At 40.4% G+C, this 24,815-nt stretch overlaps 1 protein-coding gene across 1 annotated transcript in view; it reads right to left on the bottom strand.

The window, feature by feature from the left end:
* ULK2 (unc-51 like autophagy activating kinase 2) overlaps nucleotides 1-24,815 on the bottom strand; it is a 41,293-nt gene continuing 16,478 nt past the window's right edge. Inside the window, exons 8-28 of the mRNA XM_064468009.1 lie at nucleotides 24,210-24,311; nucleotides 23,810-23,868; nucleotides 23,465-23,547; nucleotides 19,423-19,473; nucleotides 18,973-19,061; nucleotides 18,098-18,269; nucleotides 17,115-17,175; nucleotides 16,773-16,865; nucleotides 13,495-13,632; nucleotides 12,296-12,441; nucleotides 11,980-12,060; nucleotides 8,884-9,170; nucleotides 8,567-8,760; nucleotides 7,942-8,051; nucleotides 6,956-7,108; nucleotides 6,011-6,219; nucleotides 4,531-4,709; nucleotides 3,502-3,620; nucleotides 2,984-3,141; nucleotides 1,967-2,102; nucleotides 1-1,860 (exon numbers count right to left, since the gene is read on the bottom strand). Of these exons, the coding sequence (XP_064324079.1) occupies nucleotides 1,793-1,860; nucleotides 1,967-2,102; nucleotides 2,984-3,141; nucleotides 3,502-3,620; nucleotides 4,531-4,709; nucleotides 6,011-6,219; nucleotides 6,956-7,108; nucleotides 7,942-8,051; nucleotides 8,567-8,760; nucleotides 8,884-9,170; nucleotides 11,980-12,060; nucleotides 12,296-12,441; nucleotides 13,495-13,632; nucleotides 16,773-16,865; nucleotides 17,115-17,175; nucleotides 18,098-18,269; nucleotides 18,973-19,061; nucleotides 19,423-19,473; nucleotides 23,465-23,547; nucleotides 23,810-23,868; nucleotides 24,210-24,311 (2,688 nt within the window). The 3' untranslated portion in view covers nucleotides 1-1,792. The remainder of the gene's footprint in view (nucleotides 1,861-1,966; nucleotides 2,103-2,983; nucleotides 3,142-3,501; nucleotides 3,621-4,530; nucleotides 4,710-6,010; nucleotides 6,220-6,955; nucleotides 7,109-7,941; nucleotides 8,052-8,566; nucleotides 8,761-8,883; nucleotides 9,171-11,979; nucleotides 12,061-12,295; nucleotides 12,442-13,494; nucleotides 13,633-16,772; nucleotides 16,866-17,114; nucleotides 17,176-18,097; nucleotides 18,270-18,972; nucleotides 19,062-19,422; nucleotides 19,474-23,464; nucleotides 23,548-23,809; nucleotides 23,869-24,209; nucleotides 24,312-24,815) is intronic.

Here is a 24,815-nt window from a genome sequence, read left to right as displayed (position 1 = left end):
TTTTACCATAGAAACACTTCTAGTGTCAGTATTTATTTTACCTTAATATACATTTATACAGGCCATAATAAAAAGGCTATTACACAACAGTTCAGTGAGTTATTACCTAGTTTCAAGAATAATGCATGCAATTACAAAGGAGAGGTAGAAACACCGTATTAAAGACCTAAAAATACAAACATTATATAAACAAACACTTTCAAATTAACTGTTGGAATTTCATACAGATAAATAAGGTAAAAAGTACATTACTCTGTCAAAGTAAAGGAAACACATGGTTATCCGAACACTGAAACAATATTTTGATGTGTAAGCCCTGTACAACTTTGTCAAATAGTTCAGACCACTGTGTTTAAGAGGATTAAAATGATTTTGTCCTGGAGAATGGTTTATTCAAGTATTCAAGCAGTTGAGTAACCAAAAAAAAAAAACCAAAGTCCCCAAAATAAAGTACAGGAACCATTTCCAGAGAAGCTGATCTGCCTAAATACTTTGCAAATCGCTGTCCTGATGATCTCATGGGATGCTTGAAATGATAATGCCTATAAGGCTAAACGAAGCTTCCCACCTCTCCCTCAAAATGCACACAAAATAATCCTGATTTTTCACACACTGTATGTAGATACTCTACACCAATTTATCAGCATCTCAAACCCCAACGTTATTTTCTGGTTTTGCATGGTTCCTTGCAGAACCTTTCGGTTTACAGTATTTATTGTAATACTGCCCAAGAAACAAACTACGGAGAACTGTCATTACACCCCTAGCGACTGCAGGCATTAATGCACATATCGCATGCATAATGAAAGATGCAACCAAATCTATATAAAAAGCGAACAACCAGCAACTCAACATTGCTATTACTGAGAAAGTCCAGAGCAGTAGTTACTCAAGTATTAGACAAATAGGTATAAAATGGAAAGGTTCACATGAATACAAGTTTTTACAGTTTGTCTGAAAGTCTTCTAGAAGCTACATTTGAAATTCTGAAAAGAATTTTATGTACACTGAAATGAAATTCAGCCAAGTCCATTGTGCCTTCTTTCTCTAATTTTTTTATATAGTTCTTCAAAAATGAATATACAGTTGCTTTAGTAAATTAGTGCAAAACAAAATATTTTGGAAGAAGATCATCAAATTGTATCCACATCAGCTGAAAACCCACTGGGGATTTTGCACAATAGAGTGCAATTTCTTCCATTACCATCCTTTCCCCGTGTCAAAGAGCACTTTCTCGCCATCCCTTCATATGACAAGCTGAGCCATGTTGACAACACGTGAGCTCTGATACAAGCCAGCTTAGCCCCGAAAGTTTCAAACAGCACTTGCACATGGTTAGGGTTTCCCAAACTCACTCAGCCACATTTTACTGACAGCTTAAAAAATATTTTTCACAAACTTTTGAAGGAATCTTCTGAGGGAAATGTCTTTTTGTACCTGATGCAGAAGGATCCACTCTCCATAAACCTCATGAGGAAAAAAAGAAAAACCTAAAACCCCTGATCGTTCAAGTTCAAAGCACACGTACAAGGATCAGTTTGAAATGTGAAGAGAGATTCTTTTAAATTCTGCTGCTAGGAAGAAAAAGGAGCTGCTGGATTGGTAAGGCAAGTGTACTTTTGGAATTTCTCCTCTTTGAATATGCTGCTGTTTCTTTGGTAGTCACCACAGAAATGTAAGAATCATCTTCCACGTGGGGCAGAACAAGGACAACAATTAAGCTGTAGTGAAAAAAGTGCAGTATCACTGATGTGGTCCCTTATGTTCACACCATCTGGTCCTCGGGATATTCCTACTGCTCATACACAGCCACTGTGCTATAGCAAAGTGCGGAAAGTCTTCGCTCAATGCTAGATTTATCTACAAACAGAGAGCAGTAAAAACAGGTGATGACTTCAGTGTTACATTAAATTAACGCATTGTAAAAAGCAATTTTCGTAATTTTCATTATTCAACATCAACTTACACTTGTGTACATTTTCTATATCTGCAGGGTCTTGCAGTATTTTAGTCAGTCCTTCCAGCAGCAAGGCTGCTTTGTGGTAGCGATATGTAATATCTTCAGTTTGCTGAAACATCTCATCCAGAGCTGCCGACTGAACCTGGAATCATTCAGGACATTTGGTTACTTAAACTGCATTAGGCAAGTAATGAAACCAAAAATTCGAAATGAAAGCTATAAAAGCATCATTAAGAAACTATTTCTCAGCCTTAATTTAAGTGATCTGTTTTTATAACTGTAAGGCAACAAAACCAAGTCTGAGAGAATATCGCATCTGTGCTGTATTAACTAAGGATTTTCTGCACATATAAGCTATAAAATCACTTTTTGATCTTTTGTCTTCACGTGTGTTACTGCAACATATGAATAAATGCTTGTTCTTGTACCTACATTCTCTTGTAAAGACAAATTAATTGTGCATGACTACCCCATTATCAGGGTTAAGCACACTATTTGCCAGTACCTTCTGTGTGACACCTATATTAAGATGACTTTCCTCTCACCAAAAAAGCAGTCAAGCTTCCTGTATGGCTACCGCATCTGCTCCGTGGCAGATCAAAAGTTTATCAATTACATGAAAAAGCTTCCATGTGCTTGCTACTGTTTTTTCTTTGTATGGACGGGCTGATGTTCTTCAAATTGACCTGGCAGACCGATAGAGCTACTTCTGTTGCTTCTGTGCATTAGTAAGCCTCACTGCGTGAGACTTCAGCACACAGGGCCATGTGGCTTAGGAGTTCACTTCCTAGTGTTTATGTACCGAACATGCTGATGCAGGGGAAATGTCCCTGAGGAACAGAACCTGCCAGGAACTTTAGCCACACTTAAGGCAGGGCAGGAAAGAGTGAAAGACAAATAAAAATTACCATGAACAGAATTCTGGGACCATACATTCTATTTTTTGTTAGGGAGAAGAGGTATGTGAGAGAAGGAAGCAATTCATCTCAGGGTCCTATCATTTAGGTAAAAGGAGTGACTTACCATTTCTACAGCACAGCTGTAGATGAGTTTCTCTGCAGTTACACTGTTGATTTCATCAATGAACCTTTGCTTGTCTGAAAAGAAACGATTCAACTTTTCCGTCAGTTTCTTGCACAGGCCGATACAGAATTTGTATCTCTCATTGAGGCTTTTCACAACTGGAAGAAAGGATAGAAGGAATTTAACAAAACCCCAAAACAACCAGGCAACAACAAAGCCTAAGTTCAGCTTTTCCCAGCACTAGCGAATTCGTTCTGTTAAAACTTGTACTTTTAATGTTTATTTACTCTGCTGCTTTTATGAATTAAGTACATATCAAATACTTTCAAGTTAATAACTGCCCATTTCTTAGCAGTTTCTAGCTGTGGCTTTGTTTACTATCAGAATTGTGCAGTTGTACGTATCTACAATTCTCTTGTACAGAAGAAAACAAACAAATGCTGCAACTCAAGCTTTTTGAGCGATATGTCAGCAAAGAAAATTCACAAGCAAAGCAAATTAGATTATGTTGCATCTACCTTGCTTCACAGCAGTGGATGGGTTCAGTTTTCCCGATTTGACCTGTGCTTTGGCAAGGTGCAGAGAAGATGCTAGTAACTGGGCAGCTTTCATGTACAACACCAGCTGCTCTACTTGTCTAGGGAGGGGGGGAGGAAAAAAAAGTATGTATTAAAACACCTTTTTTGAAGACACTCAAGCCACGGGCAGACACCACTTTTTAATCACAACCCTACATAGGACCCAGCAGCAGCAGAAAAGGAAGACGTGTTTAAAATGCAACTCCACCCCTCCCTTCCCTCCACAAACACTCTGTCACGGGTTGAGAGTACATCTGCTCATCTAGTAGCTGCAGCAGCAAATACAAACTGCTTTAATGCAGACGTTTTCAAAAGGAACACTTATTTGTGGGGACTGACTGCCTGAGGTCGACGTCTTGCCACAAGCGACTGGGTGTACTGTTCTTGCAGCATCATTTCCTGTGCCCCTGGAATTCTCAGTTGTGAAAAGCAAACACTTTGCGGGGTTTGGGTTTTTTTGGGGGTGTTTTTGGGTTTGTTTTGGTTTTTTTTCCCAGGAAAAAAGCAGGAAGTGGAACTGCCCCTTCCCACCGCTCCAAATTTCTCTTTGCTTCTGACTTTGCATTAGAGCTGATTGGTTACACTGAAAAAAAGTCAAATTTGGACTCTCCTTCCCCCTTCCCAACCTTCACCTCAGTGCTACTGCTTCAGCCTAGCCAACAGGAACAGAAGAGGGCTCAGATCTGACCGAAGCTGCTACACAGATTTCCAGGCTTAGAAATGCTATACTGCACCTCAAGCCTGAACCACCGGTGTGGCAGGCCAGTAAACACCTTCCTTTTATTTGCTAGTAAATGCCCATCTATCCTTTGCTCTTTCTGATCTGTCCTCAGCTGCTAAACACACATTCCTATAAAAGATTCTGTACAGTACAACAATCACTCCCAACAAAAAGGGCATAGTTTGAATACGTTTTTGATGTATGCACTATTCACTAATTCTCTTGACACTATTTGACCGCATACTTACCCCCATTCTTTGCTTAGCTGGCTGATCTGATCAACAACTATGCTCTCTTGGATTTGGTACAGCGATACTGCAGAAGTACACAGGTCTGGGTTTCCTCCTCGTACTGCTGTCAGATCCAGAACACATTCTGTAAATGTCAGCATCATGTTTAGATGACGCAGTGTATCTGTATGTTCTCTCTGTCAGAGGGAAAGACGACAACAATTTGATCATTATAAGCCATAAGGCAGACAAGTGCATTTAAAGCTGCTGTTAATAACTGGAGGATTTCTTGGTACGTCAATTCTATACAGAAATCACATTGTAGTACAGCCAGAGCTAGGGACTACAGAACCAACCAGGTCCAAAAGATCAACAAATATTAACTTGTTCTCTCTTCATTAATGACTTCAGGATACTGTAGCTTATACTTAGAGTCTTTCAACAAAGCCAAAGGAACTGGACATGGAGTTCTGTGTTTGCTCAAACCTGAGCAACTAAAAGGAATCACAAGTGGGACATATTACTTGTTATTATATTATCAGCAACCCAAACATATGCTGAACACTTGTATGAGAAGCCAGGAGGAATATTTGGCTTTTGTTATATAACAGAGTTGGCACCTACAAGAGAACTGATCTAAAGCTTCATACTTATCTGCTTCACTCTAGTTGACGCTTAGATCTAGAGTTATATTGCGTTAAAGGGTGGCTGTTGCCAAAGTTTACAATTTAAATGAAACAATTTCAATTGGAGCTAACAACTCACTGCTTCTTGGTGACTAAAACAGATACTACATGCATAGTGTCTGCTAAAAAAAATTAGCCTTCAAAACTAATCTAATGTATCTTAGCAATATTTGTAATCTTGTTATTAGTAATGCAGGTCTAAACACATTTTAAACTCAGTCTGTGGGAAGAAGAGAGTTTCCTGTCAGATATTCATGTTATAACATACAGATTTAATAGGGATCCAAACACCTTCCAGCAAGATGTGAATGAGAAAACAGAACAGCAATCTGCCTTGAGAAATTTACAGTCCAAGGATAGCATTCTGCTGAAAGACCACCACAATTTGTGTTTTTAAAGTGTCACTCCTCCACACATTTTTAAAAAATATAGGACACTCTTCCCACAAGTAGGATTTAATGTCATTCACTGACTGTGAAGCAGCAGTTAAAAAACAATGCCCAGAGGGACATTGCTACTGTCAGCATCCACATCCAGAGACTTGGCATTAAAACAGAGGCCTCTTTGGAAGGCTCTGGTGAACAAAAGCAGTCATGTTCCTTTGGTTACCTATTCAAATACATGAAACGCCAGAAGTAACTACCAAAGAGAAATTGGCTACAATTGGTGCAGAAGTATTTTCAAGATCTTAAAAAGGAATATGTGAGACAGTGAAGAGGAAACTACGAAGTGCACTGAGCAGTCCTGTTTTTACCATGTCTCTGTTTTACCAGCATTATACATTATAAAACATTAAATTATTTTTTCTATACCTCCATTAAAGTTTCCTCAGGCAATTCAGGAGCTTCAAAAGTGATAAAGCCCTCTAAGCTGGGAGGCGAAGTACCATAAGGCATGTACTTCAGACTCGGAGCTGCCTCGGCTCCCGGAGGAGAAGAACCCATATAAATACCAGGAGGAGAGCCCATATATACACGGCCACTAGTAGAGCAGAGAGACCCTCCAGAACTGTTTGATCCAACTACAAGAAAAATAACACACACATTCAGTCTAATAGGTTGTTCCATCTCTCAGCGCTGGGGCTGTGGATGATAGCAAATGACATATCAGTAGTCATCACAGATTCACTCTTGGGAGGCTCTCCTCATTGATCCTTGCATCACTCTGTAGAGAATGCAAAGGCCACACCGTAATGAACAGTGACGATTCGTAACACAGATTCTGGGAAACGGCTGACAAGGATTCCAAGGCAGAGAGTCCAACAGTACAGACCAAAGGTTGTGCTATAGCTCACGAAAGCACACTGCTGCAGACTCCTGCTCATCCTGAGCAGATGAAGGCCTTTACCTTGAGATCTTTGCTCTGTGGCAACATAGCCGACACATGCTGAAACGCAGTCAGCTCACACACCTTGTGTCGTTTCTAGCGCAACGCATGGCAGCAGGCAAAACAGAATCAGAGATCTAACTTTTCCTCTCCACCTTTGTCGCAGAGATCTATTATACTCCCTGTGGTGGAGTAAAGCTGTGTACACAGGAGGTTACACACCGCTGTATTGTAAATCCATGCCTCTGGCCCTCTCTTTAGGAGAGAAAAGGCAGAAGTTGCCTGATATTAATTTCTACTTTACAGAGCACTCTTACTGTATGATTTAGAGGACCTACTGCACAAGGCAATAAGCAGGTTACTGGTCCAAGAAGTGGGCAAGCCTAAATACTGTGTTTGAGGACAGTCCACAGTCGTCAGGGAAGTCTTACCTGAGGTGGTTCTTGTTCTGAGAACCATATGGGTGCAGGTAGGAGGGGTGGCGCTGCTTGGAGGGGACCCGACAGTAAACATGACAGCCCGAGAACTTGCCCCGCTTCCCATGGAAGGAGGTGCCATTGCAATTCCACAGGCCCCTGCTGGAGCTGGAAGAGAAAATTTCAGCAAGTTAGTCCCTATTACATAAAATCATACCAAGAAGTAATTATGTGCAGCAAATTGGAACACTGCAACACAACATGCTTTGATGTAGATCCAAGACTTGGACTGGTTAGAAGTTCTGACAGCAAATAAAACGAGTTGAGTGGACAGCCTTGGCGATAGACAAGAAGAGTCAAGATGCGGTCTTCATGTATCTTTGTACTTTCAGTCTCTCTCTGCTCTACCCTCGCCTAGAAAAGAGCAACAGAGGCGCTCTCTGACTGGCTGAGGACAACATCAGTCCTGCAGCAAAAGACACAACAGAAAAATTCTAAAGGCAGACTGGGAAAGGTCTGGAGGCTAAAGACCAGCCCTGTCTGCAGAACTCCTTCCATCTGCCCAAAACCAAGGTGAGAACTCCTGGTGGCCACTTGTGGCAAGGGACAAGCTGGGGGAGGGAGGAGAAAAATGACCCAGAATTACATAAACCAGCTTTCATATGAAAACAAGGTAGAATTAGGAAATGAAACAGCCACGAATGTTGTATTAAAAATAAAACCAAACAAAAAAAAACCCCAAGCCCCTCTAGACAGTATAGGCGGTTGAGATATTCCTGTGTTTAGCACAGAAATAGATGTTTTCCTGTCTCAGTTATTTTTAAAGCTATGCTAAAGAAATGGAACATATCCCCTTCGAAGATTAAAAAAAAGCCTTCTGTACTGAAGCTAAAAATTGTCAGAACCAATTATCGAAGTTGGAAGCAGAACTGTATCTAGTTGGCACTCCATAAAAAGCCTAGCACATAAAGACAGCTTGGATGTATCAATCTGTTCCTTACCTGTATCCATTGGTCGCTCCGTGTTGAGGCTGTCTGTACTGCCTTGATATAACTGGCCACCAAGGGTAGTCTTTACCTGTTGATCTGATAGCTTCCCAGTACTGACAGATCTAGACAGAAAAATATATGAATTCACAATAAAGTTCTTCAGTAAGATCTTCCTATCTAACTTGCAATTAAGGCTGACTTTCAGATTCTTGGTGTTTATTATAGAGAATTATTCAACAAAAATACAGAAAATTTTGAAGTCTCACTGTTCGTCATGGACCTACTGAAATGGAGCTAACCATAAAAATAGAGACCTTTTTCCTCTTAAAAACTTCTAATACAAATTTTGTCATCTAGATTTTCAAGCAAAAACTGAGCAGGCTTCACAGAGGCAATGAAATTCCATGTTCAGATAAGCAAAACAAAAGAGAATTAGACAGCAACACAAAGTACTCCAGGAAGTCCATGCTATATTTATACACAGCACAAAATGTTTCTCTTGTATACACCAAACCTCAGCATCTCCTCACAGCTCACTTTTTGCATGCTCTTCCCCTCCAAGTTGCCGTGCATAACGTACATTCTTCTACCAGGTTTCCTACCCAACTTTACAAGTTATAAATACTACGATGCCTACCTGCCGAACGTAGTTTTACTGTGCTGTTCTCCTGCCTGCTTTTCACCTCCTTGGGTTGAGTGGAAGTGCGTGAAATCCCTTGGGTCAGTGATGTCTTTAGGCTGCAACTGGGTATCTACCGAGCCTTGGCGATTAGCCAGGGCCAGCAAGTTTGAGGACGCTTGAGTTTTAGGTATTTTGAAAGGAGCTGTTGCCTATAAGAACCAAGACCGAGAACACACAAAAACCAAGGTTAGATCCCCAAAATACTCTTAGGAATTGGTTCAGGCAGTCTGTTACCGCTTCACATTTTACTGACAGCGGCAAACTTAACAAACCTTAGTAGGGGAGCCAATGATCGTTGGTAATGGAGTTTTGAACAGCCAGTCAGAACTCCTAGGTGACGATCCCATATGCTTGGTAGGTGATGTTCCCAAGCTACCTGGCCTACTTGGTTGTGGAGAATGACTGTATCCATACCCAGCGTAGGATGGGCATACTGGGTCTGAATGCTGCTTTCTGAGCTTCTGCTTGTTTTGGTAAATATCTGTGAGAGTAGGAGCACTCTGCAACCTTGCTCCCATCAAAAGTGACTGTGGAGACTGAGATGGTGGTATTGGAGAACCTGTGGGGATCAAAAACAATGAAGTAAAATTCTACTTGCAGTGGTTGGAAAATATATCAATGAAGCGCAAAATGCCAGAGATCAAGGTTAAACTGAAAGGAGATGGGACTGCAAATATCGTGAGGTATGTTTGATCATCAGCTCAGCAGATGGCAAGGAGAATGGATTTAGCCTGTCGACTATTCGGACTGAGGCTACGTTACACTGATGAGATGTTTAAGCTGCCAAATAGGCAAGATTTCAGGGTGACAGCTGTACTGGCAGCTGCAGTACCTCTGGCAACCTGCACCAAGACAAATAAAGTGGCTGGGTTCAGCAGGAATGGCATAACTAACACTGAAATTTCAAGTGCAGCCACCTAGACTGTAGGTTGAAGAGAGGTTCTTAAGTACTGGAATTATATTCTTCTAAACAAGTGCATGAATGCAACACTGCATGTTAATGACTTGTTTTGTACGTAATGACTTCATGTGCAGCCACAAAAGGCAGCTCATCTCATGGCTCCTGCAAGAAAACCAGCAACTAAAAAGAAACAAATTATTCCGATGAAACAGTTCGGGATCATTGCTTTGAGCAGTCATTTACTTCTTAGTCCGGCCGACTGAATCTTTTTCAAAAGCTTACTATGTACAAAGGAAGTCCACACTTAAGTACGAGTCCAATGTTTCTCCTAAGGCAAATGGAAATGGAAGAGCTATAATAAGCAGCTATTTAAACAGCAGGCTTTGGGAAAGTATCTCTTATGAACATCTCACCTACTCAAAGGTGCCCTTCCTCTTTCAAAATAAGGAACCTGAAATTTGATGAAATGGTCTCTTCCTTGTGGTATTTTTATGTCTCATGATGAGGAACTGTGCAAAGTTACAAACAGTATATAAGAGTTCAACTTTATGGCCACAGCTTCCCAGACAAAATGCCTATCTTTGTAACCTCAAAGAACTGACACTGAAGGCACTATTTCACTGACGTTTAAAAAAAAAAAAAGGCAAACCTGAAAACGAACCACACTAACTAGATAAGATTTTTAAGAGCTGGCCAAGACAATCTTCTGAAATAGGGTCAGTTTCATAAATGTACGCTCAAAAAACCATCACAAACTTCTTGCAGTTTGCTCAGTAAAGCGCCCAGCTGTTAAGACACATCTTTCAACCTTCTTAAGCCTATGCTTTTGCTAGTTAGATTTTTAAATATGAGCTACTTCATCTTGATTTCATTCCACTCCATTAAACAGTATGTTTTAGAATGGCCTTTCTGCCTGCAGCTCCAGCAGAGGGATCAAGTCTATTTCTCATTAACTTCCCAGCCAAGAATTTGCTTGTTTGAAATCCCTTTTGCTTGTCTGACTCATAGCATTGAAAAGTCCTCACCTGTTGTTTCTTAAATCAGTCGTCAGTCTCACTGGTAGTGTCACTGCCACCACAGGGAAGACTTATGAATTAGAAGTTTGTCCTCTGCTGCCACTGGCAGCAAGGGCAGCTCAATTAGTTCAGAAGCTACGTTACGACAGACATTTTCAGCCCTTAGAAAAATCTCAGTACAGATGACCTCCCTTCACCCAGAGGCAAAAGACAGCTTCCCATACTCATTTAAATGCTGAGAAACAGACTTGCTGCAATTTGTGGTATTGTACAAATAGAGATACCACTGCAGTAATCTGAAATTAAGAAATAAAGTCAAGTAGGAAAAGAATTCAGGAAACAGATGAAGAAATAAAAACAGTGCTGTGGTATGTTACAAGTACAAGTCAGTTTAACACCGGCAAAAGGCACTAAACCAACAGCCCTACAAAATTCTATCCAAAGAAAAGATGCAACGAGCAAAGCATACACACTGCTTCGTATCTTCTTCACACACACTTTTTTTTTTTTTTTGAGAGAAGAGACTACTTCAAATCTGAGGATTCACTCATTCCTTGTCTTTTGTCGAGACTGCCAACGGCATAGCATTTGTGAAGGTGATTTTTGAGACACGTCATAGAACTTATTTCATATGGATGAAACCATTCCCAGATATTTGAAATACGGCTACTCCGAGAAATGAAGGCTCTATCTCCAGATGACTTTGGAAAGTGTTTAAATATGGGAAAATCTCACAATGCAGTTTCAACACCATCTCTTAGAAAATCAAAATAAAAAGTATAAGTAGTATTTTAGATAAAGAAGAAATGGCACCCAAAATGTGCAGAGCAAAAGAACATGTTGCTGAATTGCATATTCTTGTGCCCAGTCCTTCTGGCATTACAATACAATACCATCTTTAACAGTCACAGAACATCTTCAAGTCCTATTTCTCCCTGATCTTTTTTTTCCCCTGCTGGCACGTCGTAATGATTTATGACTTGCAAAGCTTACTGAATGCTTAGCAACACTAACATCAGATCCCAGTCAATTTCCTAAGGGAATGACAAAAACGTGCTGCATGCTGTACACAGGCAGCTCCTCCTCCCTTTTCTGAGGACTGGCATGACAGAGCTGGTCTATGAAAACCAGATTCTGAGAAGCATGTTACTACCATTCATTCATAATAATCCATCCACTTCCATCCCTGTTTAAAGACAAGCATTATCAGAGTTGCTTTTTCATCTTGAGAAAGAGAAACTTCAGTCACTTTCTGTTCTGTAGGGAATTATTTATGGGGAAAGGTGTCCTGATACAGCCACAACTGGGCAAAGTTTCTACAGAAACTCAGCGCACCAATTACCCAGTGTCTCCTATTAACCCTAACGTAGTGTCGACCCTCCTTCCCCGCCACAAAATGCCGTAGAAGCTCTATCAAAATAGGACTGGTTGCATCGTCCAAAGTCACTCACCTGAGAAGTTTCTACTCCTTGACTCATGTCCTTGAAGTTGTCCGCAACAACAGTGTCCAAGCTGCTCAGGTATGGTTCCAACTATGCAAACAAAATCAAAGTGTGAATTGACACTTTATACTTCACCCACAAATGAAGGTAAAGCAAAATAAAACCTAGTTAGTTTACTTCTGTGAGTCGTTGAACAGAAATTATTTCTGCAAATGTGACCCAGTTGGGCAGATTTTGGTTTGAGGTCATTTCAAGCAAGAATTAGTGTTCTGAATTTACAATTCCAGATAAACCTTCACTAACTGATAAGAATTTATGGGCTTACCTAGCGGTGAAGGAGAATATGGTCTAGAAGATCCTGTGGATAACCTGCGCCCAACACCCTGTGCAGTGTCAGCTGGTACTGGAGAACAGGAGCCCATCTTCATGAAGCCCATTGGGCTAGTATTCGAGCGTCTCACAACTCCAGCTCTAACAAGGTGAAAGGAACAGTTACACACACTATAGTAACTGTGGTTCCTTGAGATAAGCTTCAGAACGCCCTAGGGAGTATAATGATCAGTTAAGGGAACTATTGATACTTAACGAGAAAGCTATGACATTGAAGCTTATTACGCTAATAGCTTAAACTAAGCTTCCCATATGGAAAACAAGCAAGATTGAATTCCCTTTATTCACATTGCCTTCTCAACTTTCAGTGCCATAATAGGCTGTTAACTGGAGAAAATTAAAACAGATATCCCTTAGTACATGGATTCCTAATCTTCAAACAACTTGATAATCAAATTTTGAATTTTACAATCAAGTGAAATGTATTGTTGCAAATGCCTATTTTTATGTCAACAAAGATTATGAGAAAGTTGTCACATTGGGTCTGGTACACAGGTCAGGTAACTGAAAACAGACTATTTCAGGGAAAGGCATTTCCCCAACTGTAGCAACTATTATAAAATCAGAGATCATGGAAAAAATGCAAGAAACCATGGGGTTTGTTTTTGTAAAGATCTCCAGAGTTCTGAGTAGTCTATTCCTGAGTCTCTGCCCTTCACCATCCTGATCCTGCAGACCACAAGGCAGAGAGTAAGTCTGGCACACTAGAGCTTTGTAATAAGACAAGCTGGTTAACTAGCATGCCAAAAATTGTTTCCTTGATATTCTACCAAACAATGCATCCATCTCATCACTACATGTGTGAAAACAAAACATAACTTATTACTGACTTTCTAGGTTATGATGTAATGCCATATAATACACAAAGAGGAATAAAAAAAGCAAGACTTCATCTTTTTACCTTCTTGTGTTGCATTTGAGTGAAAGAACAAGCTCATTTTGTTTTTGTGAAAAATTTCAAGTGCCCATCCAACAATCTTGAGGTTGTGAAGGACTATTATTCATTACCATTAAAATGTCTCTAGTATGTTTTTGTGCCCCAAAAAATGACATCAGCAAGAAAGCAGGGACATCTGTCAGGGTACAGACACAAACTACAACCAAGAAAAAGGAGTTAAAAACACCCACACTCACCTTGGTGATCCGTGGGGGTTTGACACAGGGCTGGCAGTAGATGAGAGGTTCTGTTCTATGCGCTGGTAATTCCGTAGTTGAGTGGGAACCGGGATAGGTGCCGTTTCACTGCGGGGGGATACTGAAGGCTGACAATGCCTGAAGTTGGAAGGTATGGAGACTGGAGATAAATATAGGTAGACAGGTCTCTCTCCGATTTGTACCATTGCTGAAATTTCAAGAAAATCTAGGGAACAGGCAAATAAGCTGCTTCTGCACTCCTGGCATGCGATATGATCTTAGCTTGTCCTAATCTAGCTCTAACATTTCACAGAGGAAGATCAGGAACTGTTCGTTACTACCTACCTTTCTTATACTGGCTAGTATCAGATCGAGCTGAGCACGCAGGACTAGCTGAAGCACTTCGTCACGCATCACAGCAATGTACAGATCCCTCCGACTTCCTGCCAATCAGCCTGCTCTGTTTACCACGCTTCAAAATAGCGTTCTAGGAAAACCCACTGCGCTAAGAACAGGAAGTTCAGCAGCAGGGCTGGAATGTGTACAAAAGCCACTAAAGCACAGTCAGAGATATCCCAAGAGACACCGTGAACTTGCAAAAGGAAAACATGTTATGCAACCAACCCTTGACAAAATGACCAAAACCACACACCTGAACATTAATCCACAGACTCAAACGGCAGATTAGCATTACCCAAGTTCAGCTGAAGTGTCAGTGACCTGGCTTACCTCAGTGTACTATCTGATACGGGAATCAAACCACTGCAACGCAATCAGCTACTGACACTTATAAAGGAAGATAGAATTCAGTGGAAAGAATTTCAAATGAATGGGCTTTTTGGAAGATAATCAGCTTAGTATATGGTCTTTTATTGACCATCTCTTCAGAGAAAGATTAAAAATTCTTAGAGGAAACGTGAAAAAAGTTCTACCACAAGCTCTAGAAAATAAATAGCTACAGCACTCAATGCACAGCTACAGCTGAACAGAAATCTGGGTTTCTGACTGCATTTGTCCTATTCTCTTTGCTACCTCTGAGAATGAAATACTACTTCCTAATATGCATAGAGCTTCTTTTGCAGAAGAAAAGTTTGTCCTTTTATTGCCACCCAGTTTCTAGATTCCACCCAGTAATTTGAGAGTCAGCTGTGAGCACACAGTTGGTGGAAGGCCTGAAAGCTTCCACGGAAGGAGGAGGACTCACAAGTGGAAACCACACAAAGGCAGTGGGCAGCCTGCTGTGACTAACACAACATGCTGAGGTTGCACAGGGAGGCTCCCTAGGCCCGACCTCCAGGAGAGGGAAGCGGGTGTTATCTGAACTGTGGCAGTGCCACTGAGGAGGCCATGAAGGCGCTTGAACGTTTAAAGTACTCAGCATGGAAAATGCCTTCCCCTGCAGACACACAGCCTTGCAGGTAGATCCCAGCAAACTCTGCGAGCCGTGAGCTGACTGAGGCAGCTATGTTGCGTTAGCGTGGTGGAGAGGCATGGTTCAGTACTTTGCCTTCCATCGGGGCTCCCCAGCCCAGGCCCAGAGCTAAGCTCTGGTTAGACATTCTCAAGTCTGATGTGGTCTGTTACTGGTTAGAGAAAATGCAATACAGATGTGCACAGAGTTGCATGCAAATCTTGTCTCTGGATCTCACAGAAAATAATATTAGCAATGAACCACAGGAGAGTGAACTGCCTCTACCTATCCTGCTCATTCTGGCTGGAGCCTCAGAAGTGTTACAGCCCCTTTTACTTGACATAAACCAGTGTAACTATGGGCACAATTCATTCAGTTTGGTCACATAATCAGAAAAATTCACTGTTTCGGAGGGCATAGCCTTCTGTAAAAAAGTAAAAAATAATTTAAAAAAAGTCACACAGCATAAAAGAACATTTCTCAGGAAATAAAAAACCAAACCCAAACCCCAAAATCAGCATCTTGCAGAATTATCAGACACACACTCGGCTCCCTTCAGACCATGCCCCAAGCAGCCAGTTAGTTACCAAACTTACCCAACTAATAATTAAATCCAACTATTATAGCACAAACATTGAAAGTGTGAACAGTAGGCACCTGTTTCTAATCACATGACCTGTTAGCTCTTAACTTAGTAATGAACAAATAACTGGCATATTTTCATAAAACCCGTAACTATAAAAACTGTGACACCGGATGCAATTTAAAATAGGAAGTTACAATGTATTTACAATACTTTGTACATGGCCAATCCAGAGCAAATGGATCTTTACAGACAAACCACCCCCATTATTTGCCCTTAAACATAAAAGGTAAGACTAAAGCTGTATTGATAGCCCATGTCAGCAGATTTCACAAACTGCACAAAGATCAGCACAAAGTAGCAAACTTTTCTTGTGACAAGCATTTCTAAACAAATAATGCTGACTTGCAGCCCTGTAGTACCAGCATAAGCCAAAAATACACCCAACATAATAGCTTTATTCCCCATTTAGCCACTCATCCTCTATTTGTACTGAAAACATCATAAAATTCATTACTTGGTCAAATGATAAAACTAACCCTCATGTTTAGATATTAATGAGGAGTAAAACAGCATGATTAAGCTTTACATTTTCCAACATATAATATAGGAAAGATTTCAGGTACCATTGATGAGTATCAGTTCTATTTCAAACTAGCAAAATCTTTGTCTACAACCATGTGGAAGAAAGAGGACTTACTAACAGACCTGCTGCTGGAAAAGCTGCAGTACATGTTCAGCTGTCATGTGGGTTCTTTGGTATCTTGTGAGATAGAAACACGAAATTCACAGTAATTGCTTGTGCAGAAACCACACCCAGTTACCAAACACAACACAATCCAGCCACGAGACACAAATCCCTAGCAATGTGGGCTTTGTAAGTTCCTCTTCTCTCCAAAGTACTCCTTAAAGCACACAGTGCACTCAACATCTTGACCCACTAAATGAAGACTGTGCTGTGCTTCGTAACACCAAAAAGGACAAGTCAGTTATGCCTCTGAAGTTTCTGCTTTCAACCAGTTCAAACTTTAAACAGGCAAAAGAATGTTATCTTTCCTTAGGGAAATCTTTTGGGGATGCATAAGAGCCAGAAGTTAGCTATGCAACCATCAGCCATTCGAATGCACTAAATGTTGAGAGCCTGGAAAAAACAGGTCTGGCTTCTATTTCAATTCAGTTTCCAGTAGCCATCCACAGTTAAAAACAAAACAAAACACAAACCACCAACCAACACCCCAAAACCATATAGTAGCAGAGAACCTTTTAAAAAGATACACCACACACCTGTTAGCTGTACCAGAAGCAGTACTTCGAGAAGAGGCTGAGGATGGTTTCTGTACAGTTCCTGAGCTTCCAGAAATAGTTAATGGTGACTGCCTGTGCAAACAAAACACACTGTCAAATGACAGGTCTTCACATCAGAGAAACTATCTACTTTGCAGCAAAACTCTGAATTCAGGCTGTTTACGTATTCATATTAAATTCAGCTTGGCATATTAATCTCGAAGGAAGTCCACACACAGCTATGTAAACCCATCCCTGCCAAAAACCCAGCAACCCCTTCTACAGCTGCAGTATCAATTTTAGAACATGAGACTTCTTTTGGATAAAGCTCAGCACACCTACCCTCCACACATCAAGAACTCGCTTGAAGCCCGCCTGCCAGCTGCTCCCAACGGCATATCATCTACAGTAAGCAGAAGAACATGTTGAAAACCCACATCATGAAGCAGAATCTTAAAGAATCTCCAATATTACCGTTGTAGAAATAACCACTTCTGACAAACTCCTGTGGACATATAAAAGTTTCCCACAAACTGTTTTGTGTATGAAAATACCTCAGATGTGGCCTACGACAAAAACGCAACTGGCAAAGGCAGTTCTTTAACAAGTTGTTTTTTTTTTTTTCTTTTTTCCCCTATAATAATTATAATAATTTTGAAAAAAATACATTGTTTAAGAGTACAAGGTATCAGCATTAGGAAATTTAAAATACTGAGTGACAGAAGCCCTTCAGAGATCAAGGCACTAATTTAGTCAAATATTTAACAGGAGTTGGTGACACTGTATAGGAATCGGCTGACTAGCTTCTCAGTGGCAATTCAGGTTTGGAAGATGTCGTAAAATGGCCATCGTCCTATATGCAAGTCTTCCTACCATATAAGCCCAGTCTGACGCCTTACCTTTCGTGTAAAGCATCTTTTTATGTTTTCACCTGCACTTGTTTATTATCTAAAGCACTACAGCATGGACTACAGACGTTCAGTTAGTCTAGAGGTAACAATGTGCCTGCCTCCCCTGAGAGAATCCTTGGGCTTCTTATCAGCAGTTGTTTACAACTGACTCTTTTCTTCTACTGCCAAACCCCAATATTTTCCATTACTTTATATCACCTTGGTTCTGTATCATATTTGGCTACTCGATTGGAAGTTAAAATGTCCCAGATGGACATGCAGCTATACCAGTCAGTCTCCCTTCAAACTAAAGAAATGAGTTCCAATGTGAACTGAGACACATTTACAGAAAATAGAGTCGAAGAATAACAGGACATAAAAGGTATGTTACAAGTGGAAATTGGTTTAAAGTGTAAAAACAAGGAAGGTTCTTACATGAGTGGTCTGAAGAGATGTTGTGTGGGACAAGAACAAAGTCATCTGTGTCACAAGAGGAGTTCTTGCTACTGGTACTGCCAGAGTCTTTAGAGACCTGAAGATAGTTAGGAGGACCCAAAGGAGGGGAAGACAAATTCTCTTCTTGAATATGCTGCATGTCTGGCAGGGACTGGAGTAGGGGGGTGGAAAAAGAAAGTAAAAAACCCACTGTAAATCCAGTGATTCAGAACGTAGACTTGCTCTTTTAACTATGAAGCTTCTAAAGTAAGAATCGTCACTAGCTTTGACAGGAAAAAAAAAATCTTGGGCTGTTTTTTATTTCTTAAGTGTTTAGAAATATAAAATGTATTTGAATTTGGAAACGTCAAACACTGGATAACCCTGTAGGGTCAGACAGTTCTATGTTAAATACACTGTGAATTTAAACAATTGTAATTTGGTCAATCACTCCTGATGATACAGACGCACCTCTTCCAAATACCAATAAAATTGAAGTTACCAATTCGTATCGGTATAAGGGGCCTTAGCCAAAAAGGCCAATTCAAAAATTATCTGTAACATTCATTACATTGCAAATCATACTAGCATATCTCAAGATTTGCCGCTGTAGCATTTGATGTGTATGTGGATTTTTTTCTTTAACAAAAAAGAAAAACAACAACAAACCCACAAAATATGATACAAGGAGCAAGAGAGAACTAAAAGGTTGATGCCATTTTTCTAGCAAAAGACAGGGGTAATTCCTTGCTCTGTGCTCTTAAACATGACAGTTTACACTGCTCAAGAACTGAAAGATCTAAAATTCAGTAACTCCTTCCTAAACATTACAGAAAATATTTTCTAGAGGTTGTTCTGTAAAACAGAGAACTTACTGGAGGAGAAGCAAAACGGCATGAAGGAGAGCTGCCACAGGAACTGCCAGAGACGGAGCCTGCATATGTGGGCACTGGTACAGGACAAGCTAGAGGAGGAAAACCCGGGGTGGGGGGGGAAATGGGACAAAATTTCAAACAAACTCATTTCCTCACCACTTTTCATTCGTAAACCCTTATACTACTTATAAGCACAGCACATCCATCCTTAAACACACAAGGGTATTTAAGTTCAGCTGAAATGTCAAAGGAACTAGTAAATTAAGTATCACATTTCAGTCTAGCATAATACAAAAAGGGATTCAACACTCAGCCTCACAACAGAGCACAACAAGTCAGACCCAGGAAAATGCCTCATAAACACTTAGTGTGGTATCTGGCAGATCTTCCTCCATTCCAGCTCCCAACATCGACCATTTACACAAATAAGTGGAAAACCAAACTACTTACACTTTTTGACTGTTGAAATCTGATCCAGGAAAGGGTGGTTGAAAAATGCTTCTATAGGACAAGAAACAATAACCATGGTGAGTAAATGTACAAATGACATAGAATTTACAGACTATATTGCAGATAGTGATAAATGGTTGCCTTCCCAGAATCAGTATTTCAGAGCCAGGGGGTGAAGAGCTTATAAAAGATTAAAGCCTTCTATGTTATATGTTGCTATAGCATTTGGAAAGGAAACAAAAATCCATTGAATAACTTCAAACAACAGCCAGCAACACGAATCAGATTGAATTACTGGAGGACATTTTATGACTGCATTTAAGGATCATGTACACAAGCAGCCTTCCTATACTCCTCATGAAATTATGTTCTCTATGTTCAGTATGGTACTAAGTCAGTTTTAATTTGCTCTTCAAAATGATGAGCATCTCTCACACCAAACACTAAGTATTTTCACTTCTGCCTTTCCCATGGACTGATGCTTATTTTTGAACCTATTAATGCTACTCCTTAGGTGGCTGAAAAATCACAACACAGAGCAGCAGTCATTCTCCTTCCCACTTCCCAACAGCAGAACACGACCCGTGCAGACAGTTTACAGTTTAAAACAGAATTAAACACCATTTCTTGAACAATTTCCTCAGTTAACTTGCTACTGTCACAATAGAAACATTTTGCTTTTCTTGGAAATGGCTATGCTGAGATACATTTAACTGACTTAGCATAACCAGTTGGCTAACAGTTTACACAGAATCCCAGAAAGGCGGGGGTTGGAAGGGCCCTCTGGAGCTCACCCCGTCCCACCCCCTGCTGGAGCAGGCACCCCCAGAGCAGGGGCACAGGGCCGCGTCCAGGCGGGGTGTGAATGTCTCCAGGGAAGGGACCCCACAGCCTCTCTGGGCAGCCTGTGCCCCTGCTCTGGCACCCGCACAGGGAAGGGGTTTGTCCTCATGTTCAGGGGGAACTTCCCGTGTTCCAGCTTGTGCCCGTGGCCACTTGGCCTGGTGTTGGGCACCGCTGGAAAGAGTCCAGACCCATCCTCCTGACACCCGCCCTTCAGATATCTATGAGCACTGATGAGATCCCCCCTCAGCCTTCTCCTCTCCAGGCTGAACAGACCCAGGTCTCTCAGCCTTTCCTCACAAGGGAGATGCTCCAGTCCCCTGATCATCTTGGTAGCTCTCCCCTGGACTTGCCCGAGCAGTTCCCCATCCTTCTTGAACTGGGGGGAAGTTCACATGGAAAGTTTTATTGTACAAGAAGTGACCATCAGCTAGTTAGGGGAAATTGAGGGTTGGTAGAAGGTAGCTGCTGAGCTTTGTGAACTGTAATGTTCCAACAGTTAAGGAAAACCAGTGCCATTCATCAGACCTAAGCAAATAACATGGAAAAAAATAAAAGAATCTAAGGCCTGCAGTATCTCCTCTTCCTTCAACAACACTTTCTTCCACGACCTGATAAGGAAGGGAGGCTAGCAGCTAGCTATAACGCAAGAACAATGTAATGATTAACTTTAACATGAGGATCAGGTGTTCTTGAGCTTTTGTACAACACCTGCTGTTCTACTTTATATTGCTGGAAGATCAACAAGATTTCCAATGCTATTTTTACTTCAACAACAGGGCTCAGTTATACACTCTCCCTTTCACTCCCTTTGCTAAGCACATTCCAGAACAGCCCCTCAGAGGCCCTTTAAGTGGCTCAGCCAAGGAAAACACAACTTTCATCAGTACCATTCTGCTTTCTATTTTTCTTTCTAAGCACAGATGTGTTCTCCCACTACCACAAATGATACAGTGAATTTCCCATGTTTGAAGAAACTGTAGGGATCAGCACACCCAGAGTGCAAAGTGGAATCAATTACTCAAAGTCCACGTTTGTGATGTATTAGTTCTTCTACACATAAAGGTTTATAAATCAACCTTTGAATACTGGCACTATCACTTGGGACATCTTACCCAATTATCATGAGATTTTTCTGTATCTGACTTCTACTTAAGCTTTTACGTACAGCAGTTAAATCAAGTTATTTCAGTCATGTCTACACTCAAAAATCCATGCCCCATTCTCAGAAGAGCAACACCTTAATTATGCCAGTACTGATGGATGTTTTAAAATTCCAAACTATTAAAAAAAGTTTGATATTTCTTGGAGCAAAACATAGCAGGAACAGAAAAGGAAAAAAAAATTGTATCTAGGAGTCTTGAGCTCCAAGTAATGAACTAAATGCCTTTTGAATCCTCCTCTCTCCACAGCCTAACAAATATAGTCCTCTTATCACAAATACACAAGGACAACATGTGATGAATGAGTCAATTTGTGTATTTCAGTACTGCATCAAAACCAAGCTTGCATGCATAACTAAAGAGCAATGGTGAAGTTTCATAAGCAGAAAAAAACTTGAGCGTGTCTGACTTTTGGTTGCAACTCACCGTTGGAGCTCAGCATCACACAAACTGATAGCTTGGGGGGGGGGAAAGAACTGGGTCTTATCTGCAGAGAGCCTGAAGAGACTTTAAGGTTTAGGCTCTTTCCTGCCATTCCGTAGACTAAACTTCATGAGTCACCGCCTATCATGCTGCTAAAACAAATCCCAGTATAAAGCACACTGCTATTGATATAAAATAATAATAATAAAGATAATTTTGTTTAGCTAAGTTAGCCTTAATTAACTAAAAGTTTAAGATTAACATTTCCGGGGAGCTACGATAAAACTGCAGTAACAAAGAGTGCTATAAAATGTAAACAACCAGTGTGAATAATGTGACATACAAGTTGCAGCTAAGAAGGCGGCAATAAAAAGGCTTGTGGAGACTGAAGTGAGTAACAGACAATCCAGCCAGCACAAAGCACACACAAATCTAAACTCTACTCCTGACTAATTTTGAAGAGGCAACAGTTGCAGCCATTCGGAACGATTCAATAGTACTGATTTGAGGCCTTGAAATCTTAAGAAGTTAGAACAATGTTCTGCATCTAAAGATCTCCAGCTAAAAAGAAAAAGCCAATTGTGGCAGTAAACTGGAATGAAACAAGTTGACTTTTGTTAAGGGGGTATCTGTCTAGTTTGTAGTAGGTTTAACTTCCCAACTAATTAAAAATGCAGTCCTAAACAGACAGTGCAGTAATCTAATGGTATGCGACCTTCAGTCACTGCAGAGTTTAAAATTTTAAAAAAATTAGGACTTAATGAAATACAAAGATACAACTGTTATTTCTCTACTTTTGGGCTTAAAAAATGCAGTCAAAATATTTCACTAAAATAAAGAAGCCTCTACAGCTAGCAACATCTAAGTGCAACACTAGGAACTCATCTTTGCAAATATAAACAATTTTGATGTAACATCACATCTCTCATTGCCCTCATATACATATATATAGCTTTCAAGGTAAAATCAAATGTGCACAGCTTGTACCCCCATTAATACTGTCATGGTATTTGCAATTTGCAAATCAACGTGGAGGAAACCATTTAAAGCAACTTTGCTTCCAAAGTGGGTTCTTCCAGTACTCTCTTACATTTCTGCAACCAACACCACATGGAGATCAGAGATGTCTGATCCCAACCGGAAGCCAAAACACCAGTTAAGTAACAGAAATAAGATTGTGACATGAAATTTAAGATACATCAGTTAACACTGTGGGGAAAAAAGGGCCACAACTGAAAGAATTAAACTCATTTATATTTCACTACTCAACAACAAAGTCATAATTTATGTGCATCATTTAATACTGACTGACAGTAGAATCATTGATTCATAGAATCATTAAGGTTGGAAAAGACCCTTAAGATCATTGAGTCCAACCGCCAACCTATCACTGCCCAGTCCACCACTAAACCATATCCTCAAGCACCACATCTACCCTTCCTTTAGGTAGTTACCTAATTATTTCTTTTGGCTACTCTGCCTCGTTTATGATAACCAAGAAGCAAAAAATACTTCACTTTTCATGGAACTGGCTGCAGACAAAAGGTCGAGACAGTTATTCTGGTCACATGAATACAACTGAAGTCAAGAGAGCAAAAGGAAAAGTTACATACCAAAGTCCATTCTGTCTTTTTGGTTTCTCTGAAGCAAACCCAGCAGCAGGTCAGCCAGATAAGCTGATGTTTCCCTAGGAATGCTGCACACAAGAAGATGTAAAACGTTCATTAAATTTCACACATGCATTCTGCCATGTCTTCACTAGACATGCTCTGTAGCCTTAGTACAGAACACACTAAACTCAGCAAGGCACAATGAAGGCAAGATGCAACAGGAGTCACTGGGATCATACTATGTGTCCTGGTCAAGACAGCAACATCAAATATTTTTTATGACTTCCCAAAGATGAAAAAGTGTTCAATCAACAAATGTAAGTGACAGGAAAGGCCATGGTGACATACCTAGGAATCAAATTCCTGTTCTTTTCATAAAACATTCTCAAATCTTGAGGACTATTGGCCTGTCAAATAAAAATGTACATTAATTAAAGCTCAGTTTAATGGAGAAAATAGCTTTCATTCCTATGCACACATACACAAAAAGGAGGCTTTTGCATATGGGCATTAAAAGAGAAAACCCCAAGCACAGTAGTGACTTCTGTACTGAGTCACTCTGGGCTGAACACACTGATCTCATAGACTAATATGAGCAACTTCCCCCTGGTATCCTCAAGTGATTTGGCCTTTGAAGCATCGACACCACGCTCTGACATCACTACTTACTTCCATTTTCAGGACTAGAAGGAAAAGCCCTAGGAATGTCCATAAGACCAAAAAGAGGGAAAAGGAAATAGAGTGTTACCTGAAAAGGTGGTTTTCCAACAAGACACTGATAAATCACAGTTCCTATGCTCCACAGGTCTGCTTTAGCATCATAGTGTTGAGACATAATCACTTCAGGGGCCTGGAAAGAACAGGAAAATCTCAGAAGGGAAAACAAAAAAGCAAAGCCACAGCAATACGAATTCTACGGTTCTTCTGTCAGAGCAGTATTAACAGAGACCACTGTATTGTGAAGAGTCAATACTTTAAGACAAAATTAACATTTCAAACTTCATCACATTTGAAAGGTAACAGTTATATTACACTATCTAAAATGAAAGCTGAGTTTCAAAACCACAGAAAACTAGAAATGTTGACATCTAAAGAAAGCAAGCTAGCGATTGGCATGTATGGGAATGAGAGGTAAGCGTTATTTACCTGGTTTATGCAGTCCTCCTCGTGGATAAATAACCAAGCATTTCATAAGGAATATTATTATCACCATTTTGCATATACAAAAACAAGACAAGGGAAAGCAAAATGATTTTCCCATGACCATACAGCATGGTAGCTGTAGTGCCAAAGTCAGACAGTTCAGTGCTCAACTGACTACCACAAGACTTAGTAAAAATCAATGGCAATTAAC

This window comes from Phalacrocorax carbo, chromosome 17 (genome assembly GCF_963921805.1).
Source record: "Phalacrocorax carbo chromosome 17, bPhaCar2.1, whole genome shotgun sequence".
Lineage (NCBI taxonomy): Eukaryota > Metazoa > Chordata > Aves > Suliformes > Phalacrocoracidae > Phalacrocorax > Phalacrocorax carbo.
The sequence above is the reverse complement of the archived record's forward strand: the minus strand, read 5'-3'. Positions and strand labels throughout refer to the sequence as shown.